General features: G+C 41.2%; 1 protein-coding gene across 4 annotated transcripts in view; it reads left to right on the forward strand.

The window, feature by feature from the left end:
* Positions 1–27,734, forward strand: part of LOC106570983 (DNA (cytosine-5)-methyltransferase 3A) — a 118,206-nt gene that overhangs the window by 71,392 nt on the left and 19,080 nt on the right. For all 4 annotated transcript variants that reach the window (XM_045695477.2, XM_045695479.2, XM_045695478.2 and 1 more), the window contains 3 exons: positions 15,490–15,673; positions 26,317–26,401; positions 26,596–26,741. In XM_045695477.2, coding sequence (XP_045551433.1) covers positions 15,490–15,673; positions 26,317–26,401; positions 26,596–26,741 — 415 coding nt within the window. The remainder of the gene's footprint in view (positions 1–15,489; positions 15,674–26,316; positions 26,402–26,595; positions 26,742–27,734) is intronic.

Raw genomic sequence — 27,734 nt, forward strand, 5'->3', positions numbered from 1 at the left:
TGCACCACGGGTGGGACGCTAGCGTCCCACCTAGCCCATAGAGGTTAAGACCATTTTTCTGGGATTAAAGGTAAAAAATGAACAGAGCGCTAATTTGACCGCTTCACGTCAAAGTACATGAACCTACGGTGTCAGGAAAAAAAGAACCAGCCATTTATCTATCATCATTTAAGATAAATCATACTTTGTAGAATTGGTGATGCTCAAAGAAATGTGTTTCTTTTCCCCCAAAAGTTACAGATCCAGTTGCAGCGTGTTCAGACGAATCCGTTAACCTGTTAGGGCTAGGGGGCAGCATTGACACGGCTGGATAAAAAACATACCCGATTTAATCTGGTTACCACTCCTACTCAGTAACTAGAATATGCATATACTTATTACATATGGATAGAAAACACCCTAAATTTTCTAAAACTGTTTGAATGGTGTCTGTGAGTATAACAGAACTCAAATGGCAGGTCAAAACCTGAGAGATTCCTTTACAGGAAGTGGCCTGTCTGACCATTTCTGGAACTTCTTTGCCATCTCTATCATTTACTAAGGATCTCTGCTCTAACGTGACACTTCCCACGTCGTCCATAGGCTCTCATAGCCCGGGAAAAAAGAGAATGTCGTCATTCCAGCCCCAGGCTGAAACACATTATCGCCTTTCTCAAGTGGCCCATCAAGAGACACTAGCTTATGCGCGTGACCCCGACCGCCCCCGCCTTTGGGATTTTTTCCTCTGTTTGCCGAAAAGGAGATTCCCTGTCGGAATTTTATCGCTTTTCTACGAGAAAAATGACGTAAAAATTGATTTTAAACAGCGGTTGACATGCTTCGACGTACGGCAATTGAATACTTTGAATTTTATTGTCAGGAATTGCGCCAAGCGCGCGACACTTCTTTACTATTTCGGATAGTGTCTGGAACGCACGAACAAAACGCCGCTATTCGGATATAACGATGGATTATTTTGGACCAAACCAACATTTGTTATTGAAGTAGACGTCCTGGGTGTGCATTCTGACGAAGACAACAAAAGGTAATGACATTTTTATAATAGTAAATATGATTATGGTGAGTGCTAAACTTGCCGGGTGTCTAAATAGCGAGCCCGTGATGCCTGGGCTATATACTTAGAATATTGCAAAATGTGCTTTCACCAAAAAGCTATTTTAAAATCGGACATATCGAGTGCATAGAGGAGGTCTGTATCTATAATTCTTAAAATAATTGTTATGCTTTTTGTGAACGTTTATCGTGAGTAATTTAGTAAAATGTTAGCGAATTCCCCGTAAGTTTGCGGGGGGTATGCTAGTTCTGAACGTCACATGCTAATGTAAAAAGCTGGTTTTTGATATAAATATGAACTTGATTGAACAAAACATGCATGTATTGTATAACATAATGTCCTAGGGTTGTCATCTGATGAAGATCATCAAAGGTGAGTGCTGCATTTAGCTGTCTTCTGGGTTTTGGTGACATTATATGCTGGCTTGAAAAATGGGTGTCTGATTATTTCTGGCTTGGTACTCTGCTGACATAATCTAATGTTTTGCTTTCGTTGTAAAGCCTTTTTGAAATCGGACAGTGTGGTTAGATTAACGAGAGTCTTATCTTTAAATGGCTGTAAAATAGTCCGGTGAATTTACTAAATTACTCACGATAAACGTTCACAAAAACATAACAATTATTTTAAGAATTATAGATACAGAACTCGTCTATGCACTCGATATGTCCGATTTTAAAATAGCTTTTCGGTGAAAGCACATTTTACAATATTCTCAGTAGATAGCCCGGCATCACAGGGCTAGCTATTTAGACACCCACCAAGTTTAGCACTCACCAATATCAGATTTACTATTAGAAAAGTTTGATTACCTTTCCTGTTCTTCGTCAGAATGCACTCCCAGGACTTCTACTTCAATAACAAATGTTGGTTTGGTCCAAAATAATCCATCGTTATATCCAAATAGCAGCGTTTTGTTCATGCGTTCTAGACACTATCCGAATGGTAGATAAGGGTCGCGCGCATGGAGCATTTCGTGACAAAAGATTTCTAAATATTTCATTACCGTACTTCGAAGCATGTCAACCGCTGTTTAACCTCTCTAGGCTAGGCGGGACGAATTCGTCCCACCTACGTAACAGCCACTGCTATCCTGTGGCGCGATTTTCAAAACCTTAAAAATCCTATTACTTCAATTTCTCAAACATATGACTATTTTACAGCCATTTAAAGACAAGACTCTCGTTAATCTAACCACACTGTCCGATTTCAAAAAGGCTTTACAACGAAAGCAAAACATTAGATTATGTCAGCAGAGTACCAAGCCAGAAATAATCAGACACCCATTTTTCAAGCCAGCATATAATGTCACCAAAACCCAGAAGACAGCTAAATGCAGCACTCACCTTTGATGATCTTCATCAGATGACAACCCTAGGACATTATGTTATACAATACATGCATGTTTGGTTCAATCAAGTTCATATTTATATCAAAAACCAGCTTTTTACATTAGCATGTGACGTTCAGAACTAGCATACCCCCCGCAAACTTCCGGGGAATTCGCTAACATTTTACTAAATTACTCACGATAAACGTTCACAAAAAGCATAACAATTATTTTAAGAATTATAGATACAGACCTCCTCTATGCACTCGATATGTCCGATTTTAAAATAGCTTTTTGGTGAAAGCACATTTTGCAATATTCTAAGTACATAGCCCAGGCATCACGGGCTCGCTATTTAGACACCCGGCAAGTTTAGCACTCACCATAATCATATTTACTATTATAAAAGTTTGATTACCTTTTGTTGTCTTCGTCAGAATACACACTCAGGACTGCTACTTCAATAACAAATGTTGGTTTGGTCCAAAATAATCCATCGTTATATCCGAATAGCGGCATTTTGTTCGTGCGTTCCAGACACTATCCGAAATAGTAAAGAAGTGTCACGCGCATGGCGCAATTCGTGACAATAAAATTCTAAATATTCCATTACCGTACTTCGAAGCATGTCAACCGCTGTTTAAAATCAATTTTTACGACACTTTTCTCGTAGAAAAGCGATAATATTCCGACAGGGAATCTCCTTTTCGGCAAACAGAGGAAAAAATCCCAAAGGCGGGGGCGGTCGGGGTCACGCGCATAAGCCCGTGTCCCTTGATCGGCCACTTGAGAAAGGCGATAATGTGTTTCAGCCTGGGGCTGGAATGACGACATTCTGTTTTTTCCCGGGCTCTGAGTGCCTATGGACGACGTGGGAAGTGTCACGTTAGAGCAGAGATCCTTAGTAAATGATAGAGATGAAAAGAAGTTCAACAAATGGTCAGACAGGCCACTTCCTGTAAAGGAATCTCTCAGGTTTTTACCTGCCATTTGAGTTCTGTTATACTCACAGACACCATTCAAACAGTTTTAGAAAATTTAGGGTGTTTTCTATCCATATGTAATAAGTATATGCATATTCTAGTTACTGGGTAGGAGTGGTAACCAGATTAAATCGGGTATGTTTTTTTTATCCAGCCGTGTCAATACTGCCCCCTAGCCCTAACAGGTTAAAATCAATTTTTATGGCATTTTTCTCGTAAAAAAGCGATAATATTCCGACCGGGAATCTGTGTTTCGGCAAATAGAGGGAAAAACACAAAGACGGGGGCGGCCAGTGCACGAGCTTAAGCCCTTTGTCCTCTGATAGACCACTTAGCAAAAGCGCTCGTGTGTTTCAGCCAAGGCTTTGAATTACGTCATTCAGCTTTTTCCCGGGCTCTGAGCGCCCATGGAAGACGTAGGAAGTGTCACGTTAGAGCAGAGATCCTTTGTAATGGATAGAGATGGCAAAGAAGTTCAAGAAATGGTCAGACAGGGTACTTCATGTACAGAATCTTCTCACATTTTGGCCTGCCAAATGAGTTCTGTTATACTCAGACACCATTCAAACAGTTTTAGAAACTTTGGAGTGTTTTCTATCCAAAGCTAATAATTATATGCATATTCTAGTTTCTGGGCAGGACTAATAATCAGATTAAATCGGGTATGTTTTTTTATCCAGCCGTGAAAATACTGCCCCCTAGCCATAACAGGTTAAACTTCCTGTGCCAACCGGAAGTGCCTTTAATTGGGGTCACAGTGTCTGTTTCGAAGGGGTAAAAATGTCACATCTTTCCAAAATGTCATATGTGTGACCTCATGAACTGTAAATAAGTAATTTCTCCCATCAGATTTCCAAGAAAAGCTCACACACAAACACAGCAAAGGCATAGTGTGGGGCTTACAGACACACAGAGCCTGCAATAGTTACCTTTGTTCGAACTATCAAAGAACCATCAGACCTAGAGCTCTGAAACTTTAGAAACCTGTTCTAGAGCTCAAGTCGATAGTGCACGGTGAGTTATGTGGCTCTAGAAGGTTCTCAGACCGGGAAACAGCCTCATACATTTGCAATAACTTCATTTTGACCATCACGAAATGACAACATTTAGAAAAGTCCCAGAGTCGCAAGACTAGGTGCATTGAAACTACCTCGGCCCATAGAGACGGACCCTAACGTTTCTGTCTGATAGCTCATTCAAGGACCCCTTAGCAACGCCCGGAAAATGTGGATTTTCAGCACCAATTAAGGTCGCTGCTCGGGCTCCAAATGACCTTTCGAGCCGAAACTTGGGATTCGGGGTCGCCTCAGCTAGGCCTACACATAACGTTAAAACTGGACCCACAACTAGAACGTAACTACATTTTTTATGTTTTTATTATGGTTTAAACAGAAGGCGCTGTGAATTTTGAGCCTGCTCTGAAATATGTGATAGTTGGCTTCTAACCGAGTTGGAAAAAGTGGGTTTGGTGTCAGTTTGTATGAGTTTGGTGTCAGAATGATATTTAATTGACTGATGGACGGTGACTTGCTGGCTGGCTGACTTTTGTCCATTTGCAATATGTTTAAATAATGATAGACCATCACCAAATTGACATTCTGAAATCAACACCAACGAGCGATGGAGAGGAACCACAATCACTGCCCAGCCATCCCGAGTTCATCGGGCCAGTCAATTTTGCATTTCTGCAGTATTTTTGAGCATGTCAAATTCGTGATGGTAAATGCCCATTGAAACATATTGCAAATGGACAGCCGTGCACCTGGTGAATGGAATGTTTTACCAGAAGCACATTTTAAAAATGGTTTTTAATTCCTTTAGGGGGGAGCAAGGGGTCTACGGTTGGGTAGGGAGCACCCCCCACCCGGGCCCATCCCTGGTCATTTTGGACATTTTTCAAAAAATCTTTAAAAATAGTCCCACTTCCTCATCATAGCAGCAAAAGGTGGCGCTACAAAGTATTAACTTAAGGGGGCTGAATAATTTTGCACGCCCAATTTTTCAGTTTTTTATTAGTTAAAAAAGTTTGAAATATCCAATAAATTTCGTTCCACTTCATGATTGTGTCCCACTTGTTGTTAATTCTTCACAAAAAATTACAGTTTTATATCTTTATGTTTGAAGCCTGAAATGTGGCAAAAGGTTGAAAAGTTCAAGGGGGGCGAATACTTTCGCAAGGCACTGTATATGTATAATTGACCAAAACAAATCGAAAGAATTTTGAAAAACGGTCCAGAAAGCACTTTTTTAAGGGGGTGATACGTTTTTGAATTTCTTTTCAAATGTAAAAAATTTGACACTTGGATCTTGACCTGATGTGCATTTGCAATATGAAAAATTGCGGTGGAGCGCGCTCTCCATCTATTGGATTTTTGCTGTGTTACACTTGGCATTTGCCATATGACATTTGCCATAACCTTTGAATGAAATGCCGTACATTTGAGTGGTATTGGACACCGTGTACATGTTTCGTACAGTGCCAATATGTTTCCATTCATTTTTGTCCTTTTCAGGATCTTCCCTTACCTATTCTTAACCTCTCTAGGGTAGGTGGCACCAAATCGTCCCACCTACGTAACAGCCAGTGGAATCCTGTGGCGCGTTATTCAAATACCTTAGAAATGCTATTACTTCAATTTCTCAAACATATGACTATTTTACAGCATTTTAAAGACAAGACTCTTGTTAATCTAACCACACTGTCCGATTTCAAAAAGGCTTTACAGCGAAAGCAAAACATTAGATTATGTCAGCAGAGTACCCAGCCAGAAATAATCAGACTACCCATTTTTCAAGCTAGCATATAATGTCACATAAACCCAAACCACAGCTAAATGTAGCACTAACCTTTGATGATCTTCATCAGATGACAACCCTAGGACATTATGTTATACAATACATGCATGTTTTGTTCAATCAAGTTCATATTTATATCAAAAACCAGCTTTTTACATTAGCATGTGACTAGCATGTGACTAGCATTCCCACCGAACACTGCGGTGAATTTACTAAATTACTCACGATAAACGTTCACAAAAAGCATAACAATCATTTTAAGAATTATAGATACAGAACTCCTCTATGCACTCGATATGTCCGATTTTAAAATAGCTTTTCGGTGAAAGCACATTTCGCAATATTCTCAGTAGATAGCTAGCCCTGTGATGCCGGGCTATTTAGACACCCAGCAAGTTTAGCACTCACCAAAGTCAGCTTTACTATAAGAAAAATGTTATTACCTTTGCTGTCTTCGTCAGAATGCACTCCCAGAACTTCTACTTCAATAACAAATGTTGGTTTGGTTCAAAATAATCCATAGTTATATCCAAACAGCGGCGTTTTGTTCGTGCGTTCAAGACACTACCCGAAAGGGTAAATAAGGGTGACGAGCATGGCGCAATTCGTGACAAAAAAAATCTAAATATTCCATTACCGTACTTCGAAGCATGTCAACCGCTGTTTAAAATCAATTTTTATGGCATTTTTCTCATAAAAAAGTGATAATATTCCGACCGGGAATCTGCGTTTAGGTAAACAGACGAAAGAAAATAAAGCATGGGGTCGACTCGGCCACGCGCCTAAGCCCATAGTACTCTGATCGGCCACTTGCCAAAAGCGATAATGTGTTTCAGCCAGAGGTTGCCTCGATATCGTTCAGCTTTTTCCCGGGCTCTGAGAGCCTATGGGAGCCGTAGGAAGTGTCACGTTAGAGCAAAGATCCTCAGTCTTCAATAAAAAGAGCCAAGATGAAACACAACTTGTCAGACAGGCCACTTCCTGCATGGAATCTTCTCAGGTTTTGGCCTGCCATTTGAGTTCTGTTATACTCACAGACACCATTCAAACAGTTTTAGAAACTTTAGGGTGTTTTCTATCCAAAGCCAATAATTATATGCATATTCTAGTTACTGGGCAGGAGTAGTAACCAGATTAAATCGGGTACGTTTTTTATCCGGCCGTGTCAATACTGCCCCCTAGCCCTAACAGGTTAACGCCACCTGTTGTGCTATTCAAAATACAGGGGGTGGTCCGCCCAGGTCTTACCTAGTGTGCATAGACAGAGTACATACTACGGGTATATGTATGCCCGCAGGCCTCTTGTCTAAACACAGGTGCCTTCCCCTTTCCCCCTGGGAACAAAAACAGAATAATTACTAACGTAAAGTGAACAATTTCAATAATCACAAACACAGTCCTTTTGGCATACACATACCTCAGCAGGACCAGCTACAAAATACTTGACAAAAACTCTCTCTGAGCAACAACCAACACAGGACATCAAAGAAGCTCTCTCTCCTAACAAAGGAACTCTGGCTTTAATACAGCTGCAGAAGGAGTTTGTAATTGCCGACAGCTGTATCCCCTGACGAGAGGGCAGGATATGACCTCCGATCTGCAATGGGGTCGACCAATCAGCTGCTTGGGGGAATCCAGGAAGCCATTTCCTGAAATACATACAGTACATACAAACCCACAACAACACAGAAACTGGGGAACGTAACACGCCCACCCCAAAACATGCAAACTTCCAGTTTGCAATAACAAAACCCAACACGCATCCCCAGTTACTAAACCTGTGATTGAGCATCGATCACGTTCGCCGAACCCTTCACATAGTGAATCTGTATATTGTATCCACCAGGTGGCGGTTCTGATTGTACATCTGCTTTAGAAACACTAAAGTATTATGGTCCGTGAAGACCAGTACAGGCAAGGCACTGGAGCCCACATATACCTCAAAGAACTGTAAGGCAATAAAGCGTCTCTTGTTCACTGGTGGAGTACCTTGACTGACACGAGTTGAACTTATGGGAGAAGAAACTGACGGGTCCATCTACTGCCTCTTCATCTTCCTGCAAGAGAACTGCTCCCACCCCCACTATACTAGCATCTACCTCCAACTTAAAAGGTTTGTCAAAGTTTGGGGGCGGCAAGCACTGGGACACTACAAAGTAGCGCTTTGGCGGACTCAAAAGCATAGTTACATTCCTGTGACCACTTAAATGGTACTTTGGGACTAAGCAGAGATGTAAGGGGAGCTACTACCGTCGAAATATTCTTACAGAATGTACGATAGTACACTACCATCCCCAGGAATCTGCGCAACTGGCGGCGAGTTGTGGGAGCAGGAAAAGCAACAATTGCTTCCACTTTGCCAGTAACTGGACGCACTTGACTTCGTCCCACCTGCTTCTCTAAGTAATTCACAGTAGCCTTCCCGAACTCACACTTGGCCAAATGGAGGGTTAAAGAAGCATTCTCTAACCGCTGAAACACTTTTCAAGGTGGCGAGATGATCAGACCAAGTAGACAAATGAATCACCACATCGTCAAGGTAAGCAGTACAATTTGGCACATCCGCGAACACAATGTTAACTAGGTGCTGAAAAGTATCAGGTGCTTTACATATTGCAAAGGGCATCACAGTGTATTGTAGAAAGTTATCAGGCGTAACGAAAGCCGAGATGTCAGAAGCTCGAGAGGTCAGAGGCACCTGCCAATAACCTTTTAGCAAATCTAACTTACTAACGTAAGCAGCAGAGCCAATTCTATCAATGCAGTTTTCTACGCTGGGTAGAGGAAAATAATCAGACTTTCTAACGGCATTTGCGCGATGATAGTCTGTACATAAGCGGGACGTACCGTCAGTCTTAGGAACAAGAATACACGGGGAACTCCAGGAGCTGTTACTGGGTTTTGCCATGTCATTCTGTAATAAATAAGCTACCTCACTTTTCATTACCTCCCTTTTCTTTGCATTAACCCGGTACGGATGCTGACGTATAGGAGCAGCGTTCCCCACATCCACGACATGTTCCAAGATGGACGTGCGACTTGGAACGTCTTTAAACACATTGAGAACTATTTATCAATAGGATACGATCATTAGTTGGTTCGTTATCCAAATGTTCCATTTGAGAGGGTAACTTTTTCAGCATCTCCGAATTACATAAGCGTTCACACTGCTGTAACGTATGGCGTAACTCCAACCCGTCCTCCTTATCCTCCCCTAGGTCCCAGCCAGGCTTCAGCAACACCGCAGCCACACTGGAGACAGCGGGCTGGACCGGCTTACCTGAGGAGCTGTCTGGAGAATCACGCCATAATATGCTTTCAGCATGTTAACATGACACACACAGGAAGAACGCATACGATCTGGGTCTTTATCACATAATAATTTTCCACCAGATATGGCCCAGAAAACGTGCCGACAGAGATGAGCCAGGAATTGGCAACAAAGCTAAAACTTGATCCCCTGGTGCAAAAGAACGGCCAACAGCCTCTGTCATAATGTAATTTCATGCATTTTTGAGATGAGGAGAGAGACCATCTCCTCTCCTGAAGCCTCCCTCTTGTCATCTTTCAACAAGAAAATGTGTTTTCTCATTAAACCCTCCTTGACTAGCACCAAAAGCTCAACCTTTAGGGCTTTCTCAGGGATGAAGATTCCATAATGGTCAGCTATAGCGCAAAGGTCTACTTTATGCAACCCCTCCAAACGATCAACAGAGGGCGCTTCAATAAACTGGGAGACGGCTGAGGCAGCCATTTTGTACACTTGCAGCCTACTGAACACACAAACTAAACAAGTCATCCAAACTCACAACCTACCATCACACCTCAATCACCAATCACAGAGAGCTCAGAGCAGCAGGGTCCGGTGGGTTTAATGATCCCGAATGAGCCCCCATTATGTTACGCACGCCTCTTGGAGGAGGGAACGTAACAACACCCATTCAGCACCGTTCACACCCTCTTAAGCTTTAGCCCTACCCAGCTCTTTAAGGTTTGACATGTGAGGCCATGTACTAAACAACCAAAGTTTTCAAGTCTAAAGTCTGGTTTATACTACGGGTGTCACGTCTTCTCCCGCTCCTCGCCTCCAGTGTTCGACGTCGCTGGTCTGCTAACCACACTTATTACCTCCCATATTTCTGGCACCCCCTTACAGTGCCTTGCATTACAACCTGTAATTTGAATGGATTTTTATTTGGACTTCATGTAAATGACATACACAAAATAGTCCAAATTGGTGAAGTGAAATTAAAAAAATTACTTGTTTCAAAAATTCTAAAATAATTAAAAACAGTAAACTGGTGCGTGAATATGTATTCACCCCCTTTGCTATGAAGCCCCTAAATAAGATCTGGTGCAACCAATTACCTTCAGAAGTCACATAATTACTTCAATAAAGTCCACCTGTGTGCAATCTAAGTGTCAGATGATCTGTCACATGATCTCAGTATATATACACCTGTTCTGAAAGGCCCCAGAGTCTGCAACACCACTAAGCAAGGGGCACCACCAAGCAAGCAGCACCATGAAGACCAAGTAGCTCTCCAAATAGGTCAGGGACAAAATTGTGGAGAAGTACAGATCAGGGTTGGGTTATAAAAAAATACCAGGAACTTTGAACATCCCACAGAGCACTATTAAATCCATTATTCAAAAAATGGAAAGAATATGGCACCACAACAAACCTGCCATGTGAGGGCCGCCTACCAAAACTCACGGACCAGGCAAGAGGGGCATTAATCAGAGAGGCAACAAAGAGACCAAAGATAACCCTGAAGGAGCTGCAAAGCTCCACAGCAGAGATTGGGAGTATCTGTCCATAGGACCACTTTAAGCCGTACACTCCACAGAGCTGGGCTTTACGGAAGAGTGGCCAGAAGAAAGCCATTGTTTAAAGAAAAAAATAAGCAAACACGTTTGGTGTTTTCCAAAAGGCATGTGGGAGACTCCCCAAACATATGGAAGAAAGTACACTGGTCAGATGAAACAAAAATTTAGCTTTAAATTATATGTTTGGCCCAAACCCAACACCTCTCATCACCTCGAGAACACCATCCCCATAGTGATATTTTTCACCGGCAGCGACTGGGAAACTGGTCAGAATTGAAGGAATGATGGATGGCGCTAAATACAGGGAAATTCTTGAGGGAAACCTGTTTCAGTATTCCAGAGATTTGAGACTGGGACGGAGGTTCAACTTCCAGCAGGACAATGACCCTGAGCGTACTGCTAAAGCAACACTCGAGTGGATTAACCCCTGTGCAGCCTCATCCAGCGAAAAATCATATCTCCATTAGCATAACAAAATGTAATAAACATTTTAAAAATTATATCGTTTTATAGATACACCTCTCCTGAATCGAACCACGTTGTCCGATTTCAAAAAGGCTTTACAGCAAAAGCAAAACATTAGATTATGTTAGAGGAGTATATCGTAAAAGTAGCCACATAGCCATTTTCCGACCAACCACATGCATCACAAATAACCAAAAAACAGCTAAATGCAGCACTAACCTTTGACAATCTTCATCAGATGACACACCTAGGACATCATGTTACACAATACATGCATTCTTTTGTTCGATAAAGTTCATATTTATATATAAAAACAGCATTTTACATCGGTGCGTAACGTTGACTAACTATTTTCCCTCAAATGCATCCGATGAAACAGAGCTACAATTTACAAAATTACTATTCGAAAACATTTTTAAAATGTAATATTGTCATTCTAAGATTTATAGATGAATATCTCTTGAAAGCACCTGTAATGCCAGATTTAAAATTAACTTTACTGGGTAACCATACTTTGCGATGAAAGGGGATGCGATACTCTGAAAAATATTCGAACGTTACAGGTCAGCGCCATCTTGGAACAATCGCATATCACATCTAGTCTTGTATACTATTGTCAATAATCCCTTACCTTTGGTTGTCTTCATCAGAAAGCACTTCCAGGAATCCCAGGTCCACAACAAATGTATTTTCGTTCGGAAAAAATACTCCTTTATGTTCCAAGAGCTTGTTCTTGTTAGCGCGTCTGAAGGCTGCTCCAAAACTTCCGTCGGCCACGGGACAGCCATTTCGAGAAAATGCATTTTTTCCCCATTTAGGTTCATTCAAACATGTCAAACGTTGTATAACATAAATCTTCAGGGCGTTTTTCAACAAGAGAGCCAATAAGATTCGAGGGGGACGATTGCATTGTGTTTCAAAACGTTTCGAAAGGGGAGGGTAACCAGGGGAGTTCTGTTATACTCACAGACACCATTCAAACAGTTTTAGAAACTTTAGGGTGTTTTCTATCCACAAGTATTAATTATATGCATATCCTAGCTTCTGAGTTTGAGTAGGAGGCCGTTTAAAATGGGCACACATTTTTTTCAAAAATCGCTTTAGCGCCCCCTATCCTAGTGGAACGCCAAGAGGTTAAGGGGAAACATTTAAATGTATTGGAATGGCCTAGTCAAAGCCCAGACCTCAATCCAATTGAGAATCTGTGGTATGACTTAAAGATTGCTGTACACCAGCAGAACCCATCCAACTTGAAGGAGCTGGAGCAGTTTTGCCTTGAAGAATGGGCAAAAATCCCAGTGGCCAGATGTGCCATAGAGACATACCCCAAGAGACCTGCAGCTGTAATTGCTGCAAAAGGTGGCTCTACAAAGTATTGACTTTTGGGGGGGTGAATAGTTATGCACGCTCAAGTTTTCTGTTTTTATTGTCTTATTTCTTGCATGATTCACAATAAAAAATATTTTGCATCTTCAAAGTGGTAGGCATGTTGTTTAAATCAAATGATACAAACCCCCCAAAAATCAATTTTAATTCCAGGTTGTAAGGCAACAAAATATGAAAAATGCCAAGGGGGGTGAATTCTTTCGCAAGCCGCCGTAGGTTCTTTCGCCAGTCATGATTGTGTATGTGTTACATGTCTATACGCTACTCCTGTTTGTTATATTGTTCGCTGTTACGTTTATTATTAAACTCAGCACCTGCACTTGGTTTCCGATTCCCAGCGTATACATTACAGAATACTGACTCCAACAATGGAAGTAGCAGGAAAACAGAATATCTCCCAGACGGTCGATGAGCAGGATACCTCCTAAGTCAACAGCATGACCAGCTGACACAACTGGAGACGGCTATGGAAGAGGTTCTTCACAGTGTGCAACGTGTCGAACATTGCCTTCAACTAGTAGAGGATACTCTACAACCAGTCGACCCAGTGAGCCAGCACAACAGCCCATTCAGCAACGCGCTCAGGTCAGCGATGCCCATTTGTCCCTCCTGGATAAATATAACGGTTCCCCATCTAAATGCTGCGGCTTCCTACTTCAGTGCTCCCTCTACTTTACACACCAGATGGGTGTTCAAGGTTATAATGGGTGTGTTTGTAAACTCAATCTGGAGTGCCAGAGTTCGTAAACTCAGAGCGTTGTTAGATTGTCCGTTCATAAATTCAGAGAGCTTCGCTCTCGGAGCGTTCAGAGTGCACACTGGACGCTCTGACCTCACAACGGCATTGAAGCACCCAAGCTAACTGGCTAACATTGGCTAGCTTGCTAGCTACTTCCACACACAAATGAGGGAACAGCTCACTCTGACCATTTTACTCTCTCTAGCAGAGCTGGTTAGGCTGTTTTTATGTTATCCAGAGTGTTGGTGACTGTAACTGTGCTGCTGGCAACAATTTAATTCTGTTTTTTTTACCAACGTTTTTGCAATTATGCTTTTTTTTGGCCAACCGGCCATATTCGAGGGGTGTTGAGCGTTCGTAAATTCATTAGTTATTCTGTGCTCTAGCACACTCCGACGAGTGCTCTGAAATCGGAGTAGTGATATCATGAACAGTCTATGGAAACGGTTACTTGCATAGTGGAGTATTTTTTTTAGACATGTAGCTAGTTAGCTAGCTAAGCAATGAACCATAATCCCAACTCATAACGTTACTACCCTGCATGAATCTGCAGGTAGCTAACCAAACAGATTCAATGTTAGCTAGCTAACATTAGGCTATAACTAGCAATGCAAATGACTCTGAGATACGAATAATATTACTACACTGATCATATATGTAACGTTAGCTAGCTAGCCAGCCAGTTAACGTTAGCTAGCTAGCCAGCTAGTTTATGTTAACTAGCTAGCTAACGGTACACTTTCTGACAAAATTAGAAACGTGTAACATCTGGAAATGTAGCTAGCTAGACTATCTTACCCTTATACATGGATGGATGCTTCTCCCTCTCTGCCATGGATGCCATGGTTGCTTTAGATTGAAGATGTAAGCTGTTTCATACAACAGCCTTCTGTGTGATGTCTTTTTGACTCCGTCTGCATATTTGCAATCAAACGCCAGAATTTTCTCCATCTCCTTAGCTATCATACTCTAATTCCACTGATTTCAAAACTCGGTCCTCCAGAAAGTGGAGAGCAACACCTTCGCAGTTCTACTAAGTGATCTCTTTCAAAAAAGCTGCGTTAGAAAGGATTACCTACACATACTGAGCAGCTCATATTATAGACAGAAACGGCTACATGGCAGACCAATCAGAACTCATCTATCGGCATGTGCAGCGCATCCATTATCTCAGCCAATCATGGATAGCGGGAAGGTTACTGACTTTTTCTGTGGCTAAACCAACTAGGCTTGTAGTTTAACAATTGTATTCATATTTACAGATGGCATACAAGTTTGTTATTAAGGCATATATTTTCCAGAATGCATTTCCACCAAAAAACGCATTTAGATTTTTTTTTAAAGTTTACTTTCAATTGTCTCTCCTAGTTTCCTGAAATTAGTCCCCAAAAAATAATTTAACAGTTTTTACAGTCATTTTCATAATGATTATTAGTAACTGGAGTAACAAATATTCTTTACATCATCAACATAAGAATCACTTACAAAATGTATTGTATGACCTCTTATGCACTATATTAGTCCCAGCCTTTGGAACTTTGGTTTTCCCAGATATGGCTACAATATTGTGATCACTACATCTGATGGATTTGGATACTGCCTTAAAGCAAATTTGTGCAGCATTAGTAAAGATGTGATCAATAAATGTTGAGGATTTCATTCTTGTGCTGTTTGTAACTACCCTGGAAGTTTGATTGATATCCTTAACCAGGGTTTAGGCACTGGTTACTGTTTGAAGCTTTTTCTTGAGTGGGCAGCTTGATGAAAGCCAGTTAATATTTAGGTCACTCAGAAAATATACCTCTCTGTTGTAGATTCTAGTTCTGTTGTCTCTACTGTAGTCTCTAGGACTATTTCCTATTCTTGCAAGCATTTTATGATGTCTGTGTACATGTGCGTGTGTGTTTAGGTGTTTCTGTGTGGAGTGTGTGGATCTTTTGGTGGGTTTGGGTTCGGCGTCAGCTGCGATCAGAGAGGACCCCTGGAACTGCTACATGTGTGAAACACACAACACACACGGGTTACTACGACGACGCGACGACTGGCCGTCACGACTACAGGTGTTCTTCGCTAACAACCATGAACAGGAGTTTGTAAGTCAAAGGTCACATAGAGATGTTTACATGTTTTAATGTGTTGGTCTAAAGCAGGGGTATCAAACTGGTCCCCCATTCCACATACGTGACCGATCAGCTCGATTCGGTCTTATGTAGCAACAGTTTTTGTTTTACATTGGATGAAAGTAGAGTCTCAGAGCTAGAAAATGGTATATCATACACTACAGTTGAGGAACAATGGGAAATTAATTCTGCTTTGAACGTTGATAAACTTGAAACCTCCTTTTGAGAAAATGGCCTTTGAATGTTTTGGTACACCTACTGGAGAGCTCTTCTTTGTCTACACCCATTAAGCATCGTTCACACCCTCTTAAGCTTTAGCCCCACCCAGCCCTTTAAGGTTTGATCCGAGCATTCTGTCCTAACAACAGCAGTCAAGCACCCAAGCTAACTGGCTAACGGTGGCTAGCTTGCTAGCTACTTCAGCTCACTCTAACCATTTTATTCGCCCTAGCAGAGCTGGTTAACCTCTTGGGGCTAGGTGGGACGCTAGCGTGCCACCCGTGGTGCACTCCATCAACAGCAGGTGCATTTCAAGAGCGGCAAATTTCAATCCAAATAAATGTCAAAATTCAAATTTTTCAAAAATACAACTATGTTACACCATTTGAAAGATAAACATCTCCTTAATCTAACCACGTTTTACGATTTCAAAAAGGTTTTACGGCGAAAGCATAAATTTAGAGTATGTTAGGACAGTACATTTACAAGAGTTGTGTGTAATGTTTTGTCAAGTCAAAGACAGGGTCACCAAAACCATAAAACCAGCTAAAATGATACACTAACCTTTTACAATCTCCATCAGATGACACTCCTAGGACATTATGTTAGACAATGCATGCATTTTTAGTTCTATCAAGTTCATATTTATATACAAAAACAGCGTTTTACTATGGCATTGATGTTGAGGAAATCGTTTCCCTCCAATAACCGGCAGTCAAGTCAGCGTCACAAATTAAATAATTAAAATTAGAAAACATTGGTAAAATATTATATTGTCATTTAAAGAATTATAGATTTACATCTTTTGAACGCAATCAACTTGCCAGATTTAAAAATAACCTTACTGGGAAATCACACTTTGCAATAATCTGAGCACTGTGCCCAGAAAAATACGCGTTGCGATACAGACTAGACGTCATGTTGGGGAGATCTAAAATCGAAAATACTATGTAAATAATCCATTACCTTTGATTCTCTTCATCAGATGTCACTTCCAGGTATCACAGGTCCATAACGAATGTAGTTTTGTTCAAAAAAGCTCATCATTTATGTCCAAAAATCTCCGTCTCGTTAGCACATGATGTAAGCCAGCCGGACTTCTCGTCATGAACGAGGGGAAAAAATATATTTCCGTTCGTTCAAACATGTCAAACGTTGTATAGCATAAATCATTAGGGCCTTTTTTAACCAGAACATGAATAATATTCAAGGTGGACGAATGCATAGCCTTTTATAACGTATTGGAACGAGGGTACCCAACATGAAGTAGCGCGCCAGGTGTCTAATGGGACATCACCGTTCCATGGCTCTTGTTCGGTCAGATCTCCCTCCAGAAGACTCAAAACACTTTGTAAAGGCTGGTGACATCTAGTGGAAGCAATAGGAAGTGCCAAAATATTCCTAAACCCCTGTGTTTTTCAATGGGATAGGTTTAAAGTCAATACAACACATCAGGTATCCACTTCCTGTCAGAAAATGTCTCAGGGTTTTGCCTGCCAAATGAGTTCTGTTATACTCACAGACACCATTCAAACAGTTTTGGAAACTTTAGAGTGTTTTCTATCCATATATAATAAGTATATGCATATTCTAGTTACTGGGTAGGATTAGTAACCAGATTAAATCGGGTACATTTTTTTTATCCAGACGTGCAAATGCTGCCCCCTAGACCCAACAGGTTAAGTTGTTTTTATGTTATCCAGAGCGTTGGTGACTACAACTGTCCTGCTGGAAACAATTGACGCTTTTTTTCCAACTTTTACTGACACAGGCCATATTCAACGGGTGTTGAACGTTTGTAAATTCAACAGTTATTCTGCACTCTGACACACAGACGAGAGTGCTCTGAAATCGGAGTAGATAGCCAGTAGATAGCCAGAGAGAATTTACCGGCTACGTCTATCAACAACAGCTGTCGCATTGACATCATTAACCTCTTGGGGCTAGGTGGGACGCTAGCGTGCCACCCGTGGTGCACTCCATCAACAGCAGGTGCATTTCAAGAGCGGCAAATTTGAATCCAAATAAATGTCAAAATTCAAATTTTTCAAAAATACAACTATTTTACACCATTTGAAAGATAAACATCTCCTTAATCTAACCACGTTTTACGATTTCCAAAAGGTTTTACGGCGAAAGCATAAATTTAGAGTATGTTAGGACAGTACATTTACAAGAGTTGTGTGTAATGTTTTGTCAAGTCAAAGACAGGGTCACCAAAACCATAAAACCAGCTAAAATGATGCACTAACCTTTTACAATATCCATCAGATGACACTCCTAGGACATTATGTTAGACAATGCATGCATTTTTAGTTCTATCAAGTTCATATTTATATCCAAAAACAGCGTTTTACTATGGCATTGATGTTGAGGAAATCGTTTCCCTCCAATAACGGGCAGTCAAGTCAGCGTCACAAATTAAATAATTAAAATTAGAAAACATTGGTAAAATATTATATTGTCATTTAAAGAATTATAGATTTACATCTCTTGAACGCAATCAACTTGCCAGATTTAAAAATAACCTTACTGGGAAATCACACTTTGCAATAATCTGAGCACTGCGCCCAGAAAAATACGCGTTGCGATACAGACTAGACGTCATGTTGGGGAGATCTAAAATCGAAAATACTATGTAAATAATCCATTACCTTTGATTCTCTTCATCAGATGTCACTTCCAGGTATCACAGGTCCATAACGAATGTAGTTTTGTTCAAAAAAGCTCATCATTTATGTCCAAAAATCTCCGTCTCGTTAGCACATGATGTAAGCCAGCCGGACTTCTCGTCATGAACGAGGGGAAAAAATATATTTCCGTTCGTTCAAACATGTCAAACGTTGTATAGCATAAATCATTAGGGCCTTTTTTAACCAGAACATGAATAATATTCAAGGTGGACGAATGCATACTCTTTTATAACGTATTGGAACGAGGGTACCCAACATGAACTCGCGCGCCAGGTGTCTAATGGGACATCATCGTTCCATGGCTCTTGTTCGGTCAGATCTCCCTCCAGAAGACTCAAAACACTTTGTAAAGGCTGGTGACATCTAGTGGAAGCAATAGGAAGTGCCAAAATATTCCTAAGCCCCTGTGTTTTTCAATGGGATAGGTTTAAAGTCAATACAACACATCAGGTATCCACTTCCTGTCAGAAAATGTCTCAGGGTTTTGCCTGCCAAATGAGTTCTGTTATACTCACAGACACCATTCAAACAGTTTTAGAAACTTTAGAGTGTTTTCTATCCATATATAATAAGTATATGCATATTCTAGTTACTGGGTAGGATTAGTAACCAGATTAAATCGGGTACATTTTTTTTATCCAGACGTGCAAATGCTGCCCCCTAGACCCAACAGGTTAACATTCTATTGAAATGGATACTTGCATAGTGGAATCTTTTGTTATGACATGTAGCTAGCTAGCTAAGGTTAAATCTAGACTTGGTTCCCTCTATCGTAATCGCTCCTCTTTCACCCCAGCTGCCAAACTAACCCTGATTCAGATGACCATCCTACCCGTGCTAGATTACGGAGACGTAATTTAGAGATCGGCAGGTAAGGGTGCTCTCGAGCGGCAAGATGTGCTTTACCATTCGACCATCAGATTTGCCATCAATGCTCCTTATAGGACACATCACTGCACTCTATACTCCTCTGAAAACTGGCCATCTCTGTATACCCGTCGCAAGACCCACTGGTTGATGCTTATTTATAAAACCCTCTTAGTCCTCACTCCCCCTATCTGAGATGCCTACTGCAGCCCTCATCCTCCACATACAGTTGAAGTGGGAAGTTTACATACACTTAGGTTGGAGTCAATAAAACTTGCTTTTCAACCACTCCGCAAATTTCTTGTTAACAAACTATAGTTTTGGCAAGTCGGTTAGGACATCTACTTTGTGCATGACACAAGTAATTTTTCCAACAATTGTTTACAGACAGATTATTTCACTTATAATTCACTGTATCACAATTCCAGTGGGTCAGAAGTTTACATACACTAAGCTGACTGTGCCTTTAAACAGCTTGGAAAATTCCAGAAAATGATGTCATGGCTTTAGAAGCATCTGATAGGCTAATTGACATCAATTGAGTCAAACAATAGCACGTAAGTATTAACACCATGGGACCACGCAGCCGTCAAACTGCTCAGGAAGGAGATGCGTTCTGTCTCCTAGAGATGAACGTACTTTGGTGCAAAAAGTGCAAATCAATCCCAGAACAACAGCAAAGGACCTTGTGAATATGCTGGAGAAAACAGGTACAAAGTATCTATATCCACAGTAAAGCGAGTCCTATATCGACATAACCTGAAAGGCCGCTCAGCAAGGAAGAAGCCATTGCTCCAAAACAGCTATAAAAAAACAAGACTATGGTTTGCAACTGCACATGGGGACGAAGATCGTACTTTTTGGAGAAATGTCCTCTGGTCTGATGAATCAAAAGTAGACCTGTTTGGCCATAATGACCATCGTTATGTTTGGATGAAAAGGGGGGATGCTTGCAAGCCGAAGAACACCATCCCAACCTTGAAGCACGGGGGTGACAGCATCATGTTGTGGGGGTGTTTTGCTGCAGGAGGGACTGGTGCACTTCACAAAATAGATGGCATCATGAGGCAAGAAAATTATGTGGATATATTGAAGCAACATCTCAAGACATCAGTCAGAAAGTTCAAGCTTGGTCCCAAATGGGTCTTCCAAATGGACAATGACCCCAAGCATACTTCCAAAGTTGTGGCAAAATGGCTTAACCTGTTGGGGGTAGGGGGCAGTATTGACACGACCGGATAAAAAACGTACCCGATTTAATCTGGTTACTACTCCTGCCCAGTAACTAGAATATGCATATAATTATTGGCTTTGGATAGAGAACACCCTAAAGGTTCTAAAACTGTTTGAATGGTGTCTGTGAGTATAACAGAACTCATATGGCAGGCAAAAACCTGAGAAGATTCCTTACAGGAAGTGCCCTCTCTGACAAGATCTTGTTCTTCTTGTCTCTGTTTATTGAAGACTGAGGATCTTTGCTGTAACGTGACACTTCCTACGGCTCCCATAGGCTCTCAGAGCCCGGGAAAAAGCTGAATGATATCGAGGCAGCCCCAGGCTGAAACACATTTGCGCGTTTGGCAAGTGGCCGATCAGAGGACAATGGGCTTAGGCTCGTGCACGAGTCGACCCCGTGCTTTATTTTCTTTCCTCTTTTTACCTAAACGCAGATTCCCGGTCGGAATATTATCACTTTTTTACGAGAAAAATGGCATAAAAATTGATTTTAAACAGCGGTTGACATGCTTCGAAGTACGGTAATGGAATATTTAGAAATGTTTTGTCACGAAATGCGCCGTGCTCGTCACCCTTCTTTACCCTTTCGGATAGTGTCTTGAACGCACGAACAAAACGTCGCTGTTTGGATATAACTATGGATTATTTGGGACCAAACCAACATTTGTTATTGAAGTAGAAGTCCTGGGAGTGCATTCTGACGAAGAACACCAAAGGTAATAACATTTTTCTTATAGTAAATCTGACTTTGGTGAGTGCTAAACTTGCTGGGTGTCTAAATAGCTAGCCCTGTGATGCCGGGCTATCTACTGAGAATATTGCAAAATGTGCTTTCACCGAAAAGCTATTTTAAAATCGGACATATCGAGTGCATAGAGGAGTTCTGTATCTATAATTCTTAAAATAATTGTTATGCTTTTTGTGAACGTTTATCATGAGTAATTTAGTACATTTTTTGTAAATTCACCGGAAGTTTGCGGGGGGTATGCTAGTTCTGAACGTCACATGCTAATGTAAAAAGCTGGTTTTTGATATAAATATGAACTTGATTGAACAAAACATGCTTGTATTGTATAACATAATGTCCTAGGTGTGTCATCTGATGAAGATCATCAAAGGTTAGTGCTGCATTTAGCTGTCTTCTGGGTTTTTGTGACATTATATGCTAGCTTGAAAAATGGGTGTCTGATTATTTCTGGCTGGGTACTCTGCTGACATAATCTAATGTTTTGCTTTCGTTTTAAAGCCTTTTTGAAATCGGACAGTGTGGTTAGATTAACCTGTTATGGCTAGGGGGCAGTATTTTCACGGCTGGATAAAAAATGTGCCCGATTTAATCTGGTTACCACTCCTACCCAGTAACTAGAATATGCATATACTTATTACATATGGATAGAAAACACCCTAAAGTTTCTAAAACTGTTTGAATGGTGTCTGTGAGTATAACAGAACTCATTTGGCAGGCAAAAACCTGACAAGGTTTCAGGCAGGTCAGTGGCCTGTCTGACAAGGTGTCGTTCTTCTTGTCTCTGTTTATTGAAGAGTGAGGATCTTAGCTGTCCCGTGACACTTCCTACGGCTGCCATAGGGTCTCAGAAGGCGGTAAAAAGCTGAATCGTGGCTTTGCAGGCTCTGGCTGAAACAAAGTAGCGTGTTTGGGTAGTGGCTGGTTACAGTACTGTGAGACTCAGGCGCGTGCCCGCGTCGACCGAAAGCTTTGTTTTCTTTCCTCTGTTTAGCTAAACGGAGAATCCCGGTCGGAATATTATCGCTTTTTTACGAGAAAAATGGCATAAAAATGGATTTTAAACAGCGGTTGACATGCTTCGAAGTACGGTAATGGAATATTTCGATTTTTTTGTCACGAATTGCGCCACGCGCGCGACCCTGATTTACCATTTCAGATAGTGTCTGGGACGCACGAACAAAACGCCGCTATTCGGATATAACGATGGATTATTTTGGACCAAACCAACATTTGTTATTGAAGTAGCAGTCCTGGGAGTGCATTCTGACGAAGACAACAAAAGGTAATGAAACTTTTATAATAGTAAAGCTGATATTGGTGAGTGCTAAACTTGCCGGGTGTCTAAATAGCTAGCCCGTGATGCCTGGGCTATGTACTTAGAATATTGCAAAATGTGCTTTCACCAAAAAGCTATTTTAAAATCGGACATATCGAGTGCATAGAGGAGGTCTGTATCTATAATTCTTAAAATAATTGTTATGCTTTTTGTGAACGTTTATCGTGAGTAATTTAGTAAAATGTTAGCGAATTCCCCGGAAGTTTGCGGGGGGTATGCTAGTTCTGAACGTCACATGCGAATGTAAAAAGCTGCTTTTTGATATAAATATGAACTTGATTGAACAAAACATGCATGTATGGTATAACATAATGTCCTAGGGTTGTCATCTGATGAAGATCATCAAAGGTTAGTGTTGCATTTAGCTGTCTTCTAGGTTTTTGTGACATTATATGCTAGCTTGAAAAATGGGTGTCTGATTATTTCTGGCTTGGTACTCTGCTGACATAATCTAATGTTTTGCTTTCGTTGTAAAGCCTTTTTGAAATCGGACAGTGTGGTTAGATAAAGGAGAGTCTTATCTTTGAAATGCTGTGAAATAGTCATATGTTTGAAAAATGGAAGTTTTTGTATTTTAGAGGAGTTTGTATTTCGCGCCACGCCCATCATTGGATAATGGAGCAGGTGTTCCGCTAGCGGAACGTCTAGATGTAAGAGGTTAACGAGAGTCTTGTCTTTAAAATGGTGTAAAATAGTCATATGTTTGAGAAATTGAAGTAATAGCATTTCTAAGGTATTTGAATAACGCGCCACAGGATTCCACTGGCTGTTACGTAGGTGGGACGATTTCGTCCCACTGGCCCTAGAGAAGTTAAAGACAACAAAGTCAAGGTTTTGGAGTGGCCATCACAAAGCCCTGACCTCAATCCTATAGCAAATTTGTGGGCAGAACTGAAAAAGCGTGTGCGAGCAAGGAGTCCTAGAAACGTGACTCAATTACACCAGCTCTGTCAGGAGGAATGGGCCAAAATTCACCCAATTTATTGTGGGAAGCTTGAGGAAGGCTACCCAAAACATTCGACCCAAGTTAAACTATTTTAAAGGCAATGTTATCAAATACTAATTGAGTGTATGTAAACTTCTGACCCACTGGGAATGTGATGAAAGAAATAAAAGCTGAAATAAATAATTCTCTCTACTATTATTCTGACATTTCACATTCTTAAAATATAGTGGTGATCCTAACTGACCTAAGACAGGGAATTTTTACTAGGATAAAATGTCAGGAATTGTGAAAAACTGAGTTTAAATGTATTTTGCTAAGGTGTATGTAAACTTCTGAATTCAACTGTATAACACCTGTTCTTCCAGTCACATTTTGTTAAAGGTCCCCAAAGCACTCACATCTCTGGGTCGGTCCTCTTTTCAGTTCGCTGCAGCCAGCTACTGGAACGAGCTGCAACAAACACTTCATTCAAAGGTTTTGCGTGAATTATTGTTGTCTGTACCTTCTTGCCCTTTGTGCTTTTGTCTACGGCCAATAATGTTTGTACCATGTTTTGTGCTGCTGCCATGTTGTCACGACTTCCGCCGAAGTCGGTCCCTTTCCTTGTTCGGGCAGTGTTCGGCGGTCGACATCACCGACCTTCTAGCCATCACTGATCCATTTTTCATTTTCCATTGGTTTTGTCTTGTCTTCCTACACACCTGGTTCAAATCCCATTCATTACATGTTGTGTATTTAACCCTCTGTTTCCCCTCATGTCCTTGTCGAGAGGATTGTATGTTTTGTGGAAGTCATGTGTCGGTGTGTGACGGGTTTTGTACCCACTTTTATTATTTTTTGTATATTTTGTTTTTTTGGAGTTTTATGAGCACTTATTAAACGACTCCGTTTATACCAAGTTCGTTCTCCTGCGCCTGACTTCCCTGCCGCTAACACGCACCCATTACACATGTTGTGTTGCTACCATGTTGTTGTCATGTTCTGTCGCTATCATGCTGTGTTTTCATGTGTTGCTGCCTTGCTATGTTGTTGTCTTAGGTCTCTCTTTATGTAGTGTTGTGTTGTCTCCCTTGTCGTGACGTGTGTTTTATTGTGTTTTATTTTTAATCCCAGCCATCGTCCACGCAGGAGGACTTTTGTCTTTTGCCTCATTGTAATAAGAATTTGTTCTTAACTGGCTTGCCTAATTAAATAAAGGTTAAATAAATAAATACATATTTAGAAAAGCTAAACAATAAACCATAATCCCAACTCATAATGTTACTACCCTGCATAAATCTGCAGGTAGCTAACCAACCAGGTTCAATGTTAGCTAGCTAACATTAGGCTATAACTACACAGATCATACACGTAACGTTAGCTAGCTAGCCAGCCAGTTTACGTTAGCTAGCTAGCTAACAGTACACTTTAACTTGAAATGAAAACTACTTTCTGACAAAATTAGAAACGTGTAATATCTGAAAATGTAGCTAGCTAGACTCTCTTACCCGTATACATGGATGTACACTTCTCCCTCTCTGTCACGGTTGCCATGGTTGCCCTTAGTTTGAAGACATGTGTTTTCTCCATTTCCTCACACTCTAAATGTGGAGAGCAACACTTATGCAGTTCTACTAAGTAATATATTTTCTTTACAGCCACGTTAGACAGGATTACGTATTTTCTGTTTGTACAGCTTGCTTGGCCCGTTGTGTCAAGTCACTCTGGTTCACACTGATCGTGTGCAATGCCATGAGAATCATCTGAAGCTTTAACCCCCACCTAAACTCTGACCATGTTACTCTCCCAAACAGAGCCGGTTAGGCTGTTTTCATGTTACAATTTAATAACGCTTTTATGCCGACGTTTACTGACACCGGCCATATTCAACGGTTGTTGAGCGTTCATAAAATCATCAGTTATTCTGAACTCTGGCACAGTCAGACCTGAGAGGTCTGAAACACTTGTTGCAGTGACATTCTATTGAAATGGATACTTGCATACTGGAGTCTTTTGTTAAGTTTTACTACACAATACATTTTAAAAAAAGCTGCGTTAGACAGGATTACCTAGACATACTGACCAGCTCAAATAGACAGAAGCATGCAATATGGCAGACCAATCTAAACTCATCTCTCGGCATGTCCAGCCCACTCATTATCTCAGCCAATCATGGCTAGCGGGAAGGTTGCTGACTTTTTCTGTGGCTAAACCAACTAGGCTCATAATTTAACAATTGTATTCTTATTTACAGACGGCATACAAGTCTGTTATTAAAACAAATAACTGTTCACATGTTCCAGAAGGCATTTCTGCCAACAAAAAAAACGCATTTAGATAAAAAAATTAAATTTACTTCAAATGGCTCTCCTGTGAAGTAGTGAGTCGTTTCACATATTTGGTTTCCAACACCTACCTGGCACACTTGCTGATTAGTTGCATAGTTGGGAAATCAATTATGTGGAACGGGGGACCAGTTTGATATCCCTGCTTTAGACCAACACATTAAAACATGTAAACATCTCAAAATGTTTCATGGCCGAGGATCACAAGGATGACATTGAACCCCTCCCCCCTCTCCCCCTCTTCTAGGAGGCAGCCAGGTTGTACCCTCCTGTAGCAGCTGAGAGGAGACAGCCAATCAGAGTCCTCTCTCTGTTCGACGGTATCGCCACAGGTCAGAACACCTGTGTGTGTGTGTGTGTGTGTGTGTGTGTGTGTGTGTGTGTGTGTGTGTGTGTGTGTGTGTGTGTGTGTGTGTGTGTGTGTGTGTGTGTGTGTGTGTGTGGTATGTTTTTGGGTATATGTGTGTCTTTAATGTGTGTGTGTGTGTGTGTGTGTGTGTGTGTGTGTGTGTGTGTGTGTGTGTAGGTCTGTTGGTGCTCAGGGACCTAGGTATTCAGGTGGACAGGTACGTGGCTTCAGAGGTGTGTGAGGATTCTATCACCGTGGGGATTGTACGTCACCATGGTTCCATCATGTATGTTGGAGACGTACGCAACGTCACACGCAAACACGTGAGTCTTCTCTCTTCTCTCCTCTGCTCTCCTCCTTTCCTTCCCTCCTCCCCTTCTCTCCTCCTCTTCCCTCCTCTTCTCCTCTCCTCCTCTTCTCTTCACCTCCTCCTCCTTGCACCTCCTCTTCTCTCCTCTTCTCTTCTTCTCCTCTCCTCCTCTTCTCTCCTCTTCTCCTCTTCTCTTCTCTCCTCCTCTTCTTCCCTCCTCCTCTTCTCTCCTCTCCTTCTCTCCTCTTCTCCTACATTTTTACATTTACATTTTAGTCATTTAGCAGACGCTCTTATCCAGAGCGACTTACAGTAGTGAATACATACATTTCATAAATTTTTCATACATTTCATAAAACATTTTTTTTCGTACTCCTCTCCTCCTCCCCTTCTCTCCACCACTTCTCCTCCTCTTCCCCCTCCTCTTCTTGCCTTCCCTCCTCCTCTCCTTCTCTCTTCTGCTCCTCCTCCTCTTCTCTCCTCTCCTTCTCTCCTCTTCTCCTACATTTTTTACATTTACATTTTAGTCATTTAGCAGACGCTCTTATCCAGAGCGACTTTCAGTAGTGAATGCATACATTTCATACATTTTTCATACATTTCATAAAACATTTTTTTTCGTACTCCTCTCCTCCTCCCCTTCTCTCCACCACTTCTCTCCTCCTCTTCCCTCCTCCTCTTCCTGCTTTCTCTCCTCCTCCTCCTTCTCTTATCCTCCTCTTCTCTCCTCTCCTCTCCTCTCCTCCTCTTCTCTCCTTCTCCTCTCCTCCTCCTTCTCTCCTCTTCTCTAACCCTAAGTTCCATAATAACTCTAACCCTAAGTTCCATTATAACTCTAACCCTAAGTTCCATTATAACCTCCCTAAGCCCCTAACCCTAAGTTCCATAATAACTCTAACCCTAAGTTCCATAACCTAACCCTAAGCCCTAACCCTAAGTTCCATTATAACTCTAACCCTAAGTTCCATAATAAATCTAACCCTAAGTTCCATTATAACTCTAACCC

The sequence above is a fragment of the Salmo salar genome, chromosome 15, assembly GCF_965601325.2.
Source record: "Salmo salar chromosome 15, fSalSal1, whole genome shotgun sequence".
NCBI lineage: Eukaryota > Metazoa > Chordata > Actinopteri > Salmoniformes > Salmonidae > Salmo > Salmo salar.